At 37.8% G+C, this 7,747-nt stretch overlaps 1 protein-coding gene across 1 annotated transcript; it reads right to left on the reverse strand.

The window, feature by feature from the left end:
• Nucleotides 1-1,901: 1,901 nt before the first annotated feature.
• On the reverse strand, nt 1,902-6,787 carry LOC134745043 (toll-like receptor 6). Its single transcript, XM_063679016.1, has one exon. The coding sequence runs from the start codon at nt 6,588-6,590 to the stop codon at nt 2,562-2,564; it is 4,029 nt and encodes a 1,342-aa protein (XP_063535086.1). The 5' UTR covers nt 6,591-6,787; the 3' UTR covers nt 1,902-2,561.
• Nucleotides 6,788-7,747: the final 960 nt, after the last annotated feature.

The following is a 7,747-nucleotide window of genomic DNA, read 5'->3' on the forward strand; positions in this document are numbered from 1 at the left end:
TTTAATAGCAATAGTCTAGATTCTTTTAGCCTTGGAAGTAATTATCTCACTCGAGTCACTTGTGTCGGACACTTTGCTATTTTTAAAACTCTAAAATGGGTTTGATGTTTTTAAAAATTATAAATATCACCTTATATTTAATTAAAAAACTGAGAAGGGAACGAGTGATACTAACATCAAATTTAGTCAAGTAATCAAGTAATAACATGTAAGCACTTACTAACTAAAACAAATAACACATATAATTAAGGCTAAGCTTAGTTAAAATAATCTCAAAATATAGAGATTGTGACTGAGTTAAGACAAATGTTTGTACCTAACCTCTTATGAAATAAACAGTTTTATTTTTATTTTTTGTTAATCGCGATTAAGTAGCAAAAACTGCTGTTCACTTGATCTAATATATTTGATACTTTAGTGCTTTAACGGTGCATGGTGTAGGTAATCTTATTTAATTAAAGTTTATTGCACAAATATGTACAACAATGTACAAATGGCGGACTTAATGCCAAATGGCATTATCTACCAGCCAACCATAGGGCCAAACAAAGGCAAAATTGGTGCAGAGAAAAAAAAATTAAAAGAAAAGCAAAATAATTAAAAGAAAAGCAAACTATAACTTATAAACTACTTACATAAATACACATTACACACTATAAGTATAATATAAAATAATCAATGTATAGGTATGATTATTACACATTAGGTATTGCAACTCTTGATTTGCCCAGAAGTACCTACTACTCCTACCTAGGTCCTATTAGTCGTGTTGTAGTACGTACTCCTATACCTATCTAGGTATAAATCGATTTGAATGAAATAGTCACCAAAAAATAAGTAGAAACGAAGATAAGACTGATAGAATTTTTACGTGCGCAATGCGCAAATGTACCTAGTAAGTTGCGCAAGTAAACGTTTAATTTTAGATAGGTATACTTATATTGCTTTAAGATATTCATAGGCTATTTAGGAGCACATCCTACAATTTAGACATCTATATTTTTTTTTACTAAGCATGTATAAGACAACAAAAAACTTCCAAATGCGTGGGCGCATATTTTCGTTCTGGTTCTATGCTATAATTATAGCGTTACAATGGTTGCGCAATGTCTAGCTGATTAACTCGTTAATTTTACTTTGGATATCTTTGGGCCTACAATTATCAAGATTTTTAAAGTTAATGCATGCTTATTTTTTGTCAGAATATTTTTGTTGTTATCTTACCTGATATTACCGCTACACATATGGCGTAAAGCTCTGATATTTTAACATAACACAATGTAAAATCGATGGACAGGTTTCTGATCTGTTTACTTATCGTTTTATCTAAAAAGGACAGCGTGCAGCGTCAGTTGCGTTACGAAACGTTCACTGGACAATATGTAGAAAAAGTTCAAACCTGACCGCCATTGTGAACATGTCATACCATATGCTGCGAATGCACACACTTCAAAAACTATTACAAAAAATCAATAACTCTGACCGTGCCCGACAGAAGGTCACTTCTAACTAGTTACTAATATAGAATGTATTGTAAATCTCCTTTATAGCTCCCATAGTGTATCCATGACGGTTGAAATATGACTTGGGAGCGTCTACCTGAAAAGGGACCATCATTATGGCCTGCGATGATTGTCGGCTTCGAAATTATTTTGAACCTTTTTTATGACTTTGAGGAATGAGTCTCAATGCAGAAACAAAACTTAACGGTTAACTGGTGAATAAAGTTTTTGCTGTCGGTGAAATAAGGTTCTGACCATCTTTGTTCTTTAAACAAACCACAAAGTTTATTAGTAATAAATGAGCAGAACTTAAACTACTTAATGATGGGGAATGATGCTCGTAAAACAAACTTTGTAACAAGTTAATGGGCAATAACGATGCTTAAAGGAAAGAGGAAATTATTTTGTAATTTTGTTTTATTTTCAGTTTTAGTAGTACTATAACAGTCGACAAATATAATATAGGTTCATTAAACATTACAATATCGTGTCATAATTTTTTAGGCTACTCTGATGACACTACAACATTTAAAGGCAGTACTTGAACAGAAGATTCAAGTACTTTAAATAAAATTTACAAACTATTTACAAAATGTTAATACTACGCAATTCCTACCTAATGACTAGTAAACCTAAAATAATTTACAATACAATAGTTTATACAGAAAGTCATTTTACACATCTATCGACAAAATATTTGGTAACAATGAGATAATATAATATACCAAAATACTCATATAAGTGTATTCGTTCATAAATGGCAATAATGTAATTTTCAGATCAGTCTTAGTGAACAATGATCGCTCTATCTTTATTTACTACAGTTTTACAATTCCCGACAAATAAGGCATCCAACTACTTATAATTCCGATACAGTCTCATCACATACGAACTAATGTTTATGTTATCTATCAAGGAACAAGTCAACAAACATTTGGTCAAACAATGAAACCAAACACTTGCAAGTTTATCACGATTTTAAGGCATGGCCAACTTAAAAGGCGCACTCAACACATGGAATGTGAAGCAATTAGGATTTATCTTTAGGAGATAAGTTTATCATCTGTGCGTGGATATGTGAGTTTGAGGCAGGCACTCGTGTACTGAGGACCGCGGCTGCAAGTAGCCTTGCTCGTCGAGCATGGATGGGGAGTTGTGCACGGGATGTTTACGCAGAGTGTGGGGAGGCCTCGGTCGCCCACCGTACGGTTGCTCGTACGTTTGCGTATCTATAGAAATGTAACTATGATGGATATTTTCTCCGTCGGGAATCTGGCTCGTCAGCGTAGTATTGGTCAACATTGAAGTGTCGTCCTCAATGTTAATGCCGACATTGCCTACTGGGGTAGTCGGGGGAATCGCGTCGTATTTATACCAATGCTCCGGCGCCGTCGGCGACGCCGTGTATCTAGAGGGATGCCGCCTCCCGTTCGGACACACATTGTGATTGTAATTCATTGTGTCTTTGTTCCATTGCAAGTTAGAAATATCGGGCATTACATATCTTATCTTCTCCCAAAACTTCTTTTCACCCCACAAAAGGACGTTGCATGACTTCAGATAATTTTGGAAGTCTAAATCTAAATTAAGTGCACTCACATCCGTTGTCAATATGAACACTACTCGGTGACGTCTGATTGACGGGTGAATAGAAGTTATAATGTGTTTGACGGCAGCTTTGAATGAAGCCTTTGACCATTCATTCTGTAAGAAGTTAAAAGATACAAAAATAAGAATTCTCTTAGCCGAATCAGCCGCATTAGTAATTTGTTCAATTAAATAATTTTCGGGAGCGAGTTGCAAGTCCCTGTAATGAAAGCACATTGTGTAACCCGAGTGCTCCATTTCAGGGGCTACAACTTTTGATACAAAATCATCATCTAATAAACTATACACTGCATATCCATCGTACATAGTGTCTCTATCTAGTTCACTTTCTTGAATAGAAGCACTTTTGAATAGCCTAACGCCGTATTTGGAATGAGCCCACAGGCGCACGTTTTGCCTAAAGGAGAACGCTAAGGCACCAAACAATAGAATCAGAATAACACTTATTAAGACTACCGCCAATAAGGGTACAAAGTTCAAGTTTATGGTGCTCACTTCGTCGTACCGATAAAGTTGATTCTCAGTTGGAATCGTATTGTCCGAAACACTTAAATCACGACAACTGTCAATCACGTCAAACACAGTTAGGTTGGACACTAGTTCGTTTTCGTCGACGCACAACATCTCCAATGAGTCTTGATTATGTTTCTTGAGCCAGTTTTGAAGTAACAACACATTATCACACGTGCAAGTAAATATGTTTCCTTGAACGTTGACGTTTTCTAGCGTCGTGACAGCCGCCAACTTTTTGTCAAGGTCAAGGATCTTGTTGCCCTCCAAATGTGCCACTCTCAAAGCTGACAAGCCCTCAAAAGTCTTATTCGCTACACTTGTCAAGAGGTTATTATTCAAGTATAACTCTCTCAAGTGTTTTGTTTGTGAAAACTCTCCCCCAGATAACTCGCTTAGATGGTTGTTTTCGAGATGCAGAATATTCAGAGCATGAAGTCCATTTAGAGTGTCATTATCGATCACAGCGATGTTACTGTTGTTTAAGTATAATTTATGCAACTTTTTCTTGCCGATGAATAGATGACTGTTCAATGAACCGAAGTCATTACCATCTAGGTAAAGCTCTGTGGCATCCATCGGTATTTTTTCTGGGATATCAGTGTAGCCAACATTAGAGCAGTCAATCACATTGGAACTCCAATTACTATCGTGGAAACAGGAACAGCCTTCTGGGCAAGTCATTTTGCAATCGCATGCCTCAAAGTCACAGCAAAAACAGTTCGACGAGCAATGAGTCTCATACGAGCATAAGAAGTGGGTCTCGGGAACATCCATTAGGTTAGCCTTCCCGCCATATTTGTTATTAACGACTTCGCACGTGACTGAATCTAAATCGACAAATCTCGGATACTGCCTCATATGATTCCAAAGATTTATCTTCTGAAGCCAAATCATGTGACAGTTACAAACAAATGGATTATTTCCAATGAAGAATTTAGGCAATGATCTATGCTTCGCTACATGTGGCAGCGTGAACGCAGATAATTCGACGGTTCTCAATTTATTTTCGGTCACGACGACTTTTTCTAAGTTTCTTTTTTGTAAAAATGTACCTGGATGGATCGTGTGAATTTTATTGTTGTTCAAGAAAAGGATCTCAATAGAATCAGGTATTGATCTTTCATCGACGTTTTCCATAGCATTGTAGCTTACGTCGAGCATTCTGATATTCGGTTGCGCATTATGTTCATTGTCCAGTTTCGTGATATTATTACTATGGATATCCAACCATTCAAGAGCCGCTGGCATGTAACTGTAATCAAAGTAAATAAGTTTGTTGTCGGATATGTTGAGCCAGCCGAGGGTATTCAAGTTACTAAAAACGCCTCGAATGTCGGTCAGTTTGTTCCCATCTAATCGGATTGCTTTTAGTGTCGGGTTTGACACAAACGCATCCTGCTCAATGGTCGAAATCTTGTTTGAAGCCAGATTAAGAACTTGCAGCGAGGGCAGGGTACTAAAAGTGTCCTTAGGGACGCTTTCAATTTGGTTGTCCACGAGCCGTAATCCATAAAGTTCCTCTAATCCCTCAAATGATGTGTTAGATATTTTCGTGATGTTATTTTTGCCGATGTCTAGAGATTTCAGAAATCGTAGCCTCTTAATGCCTTCTGGTATTGTGTTGAGATTATTGCCATTCAATCCTAGATCTTGTAAATAAGTGATGTTTTCGAAACAACGCTCGTGAATGGTGTCAATGTTGTTATTGTCCATGTATAGTTGATTCAAAACAAAAAGGTTTGAAAATATGTGCTCATTCAGTGATTTAATTCTATTGTCCGAAATCGAGAGATGATGCAGATTTTTAAGTTCGGCAAATGCGCCGTTGCTGATAGTTTCAATAGCGTTGTTATCCAAATTCAAAACTTGTAAGTTATTCAAATCTTGAAATGACTTCGGGTCCAGTCTCGCAAGAGCATTGTGAGATAAATTCAGGATAACCAAACGTATAAGGCCGGCAAAAGTATCTCGATTCACCCAGTCATTTGTTAGGCGATTTCTTGATAAATCCAGCTTTTCAAGTTGATCCAAGCCTTCGAGTAATCCCGGGGCCAAAACTGCGAGCGAATTGTTCGCTAAAGAAATTTCCTTTATAACGCGCGACGACTGGAATAGTTCTGGAGGGACAGCAACTAACTTATTCCCGGACAAGTTCAGAATTTTTAATGAATTCAATCCGACAAAGGCTCGGTCGCCTATCTCGTTAATTAGGTTGTTATGAATATTCAACACTTCTAAAGATCTCAGGCTAGAAAGTCCGTTGTCGGGCAGCCTTAAGATATTATTGTGAGATATGTCGAGCATTTTAAGTCCAGTATTGCAGGATTTGCCTGGTGCGATTGGTCCCTTGCCCCAGTCGGAAAAGCCGATTTCTGATATGTCTTGTATTCTATTGTTGGTCAGATTCAAAGATTCCAAACTAAAAAGCGGACAGAAAACTTCGGACGGCAGCATGTAGATGTTATTGTCGCCTAAATCTAAGGACCTCAGTTCCATTAGACCTCGGAAACTCTCCGCGTGGAACTCCATAGTCATCGCAGGCCAATCAGTATTGTAGGAGCGTAGAGTTAAACTTGTCAAGTCACGTAGCGGAGAGAGAACAGTAGCCGGAACGTAACGAATTTTGCAGTATTCAACGCGCAAGTCCTCTAATTTCCGAAGTTGCCCCAGAAAACTGCCGGTGTTCATGTGGAGGGAGCTTTCGAAGAAAAGCAGATCGGTGCAAGTGAGCTTCAACTTGTTGATGTTGAACGCCTGCGCGGTCGTAATGTTTTTAAACAAGAAGTCTGCAGAGCCGATGGTTTTAATATTACACGTGAGAAAGTTCGATTCACTCAACTTTGCGTCCGAATAGTCCCACTGACAGCCGGCGGGGGCGGGCGGCGCGGACCGTGCGCGCGCAGCCGCCACCACGACCAAACACATCCAAACTTTTAACGAACTCATTCCGCGTAAGTTCCTTAACATTTTCACTTTAAAGTACAGTACATTTGTCTATTATTAACCACTAACTTAGTCCGATAAACTTTTTCTCACTTCAAGTCCAATTTGTTAAAAGTTTCTTTTATTTACACTTTGTTTTATAGCGCGTGTAAACACAGAGTGCGTGATCGCGGTAAAACTTTTGACGCAGCCATGCTCCTCTGCGGTCGGGCGGTAACTGACCTACGAAGTTTGAACGAAAGCCGCATGGGTGTCGGGAGGGTGGAGTCGCGGGGCGGGGGGGCTACGACAACGGGTGGGACCGCACTGCATCGGCTTACAACAGATGGCACGCGTGTTTAAACTCTCAAAAATATTAGTTGGGCATTCATTGTAGATGTGGTGCGTGATTGGTTTCACCTCCTCGGGTTTCATCTCAAAGGAGGTCGCAGTGTGTCGCTCGAAACAGTAGCCAGCAGCGTCTCACAAAAAACGCCGTCCACTGTAAACAATATGAGTTTGGACATTACTTAATAAATCTCAAATAAATAAAATTATATGATCTTATTTCAAATAAATAGGCATATTTCTTAAAATATTATTAAGATAAGCAGATGACACAGTTAAAATCTGTAATTTGCAATTACGATACCTTCAATTTTAATGCTTTTCAATTTAGATAATTATACTAAAACTACAGCAACGTGGAAAATTATACATTAGTTGCACGTAGCTACTAGCTAGTCGTATCCTACTCGTACTCTGAGGTATATTAGGATGATTTTAATATTTATACAATTCCTTAAATTTTAATCCCATAGCCTTTTATTCAAAGATTTACTCCCATTGTGCGTTAATGCAAAATTTTGACAAGTGGGCGGACATTTTGCTTTATGCAAAATGCAATGATTGACATTTTAAATGCTACAACGAAAGAAACCGAGGAAAAAATGATTGTGCACAAAATGTACAATCCCGTTTGAACAGCTGCAAATGATAAAAGTTAAAGAAAATAATAATGATATGAAGTAACAAAACATTTAATATAAAATAACAATTCATAAAATAAAACTATGAAAACGGATTATATCGCGTATATTGAATTTATAATACATCCCGACGTTTCGAACTCTTTACAGCGTTCGTGGTCAACGGGTGACTCACCCGTCACTTTCATAGTTTTATTTCATGAGTAACTATCG

The sequence above is a fragment of the Cydia strobilella genome, chromosome 10 (assembly GCF_947568885.1).
Source record: "Cydia strobilella chromosome 10, ilCydStro3.1, whole genome shotgun sequence".
In the NCBI taxonomy this organism is placed as follows: Eukaryota; Metazoa; Arthropoda; class Insecta; order Lepidoptera; family Tortricidae; genus Cydia; species Cydia strobilella.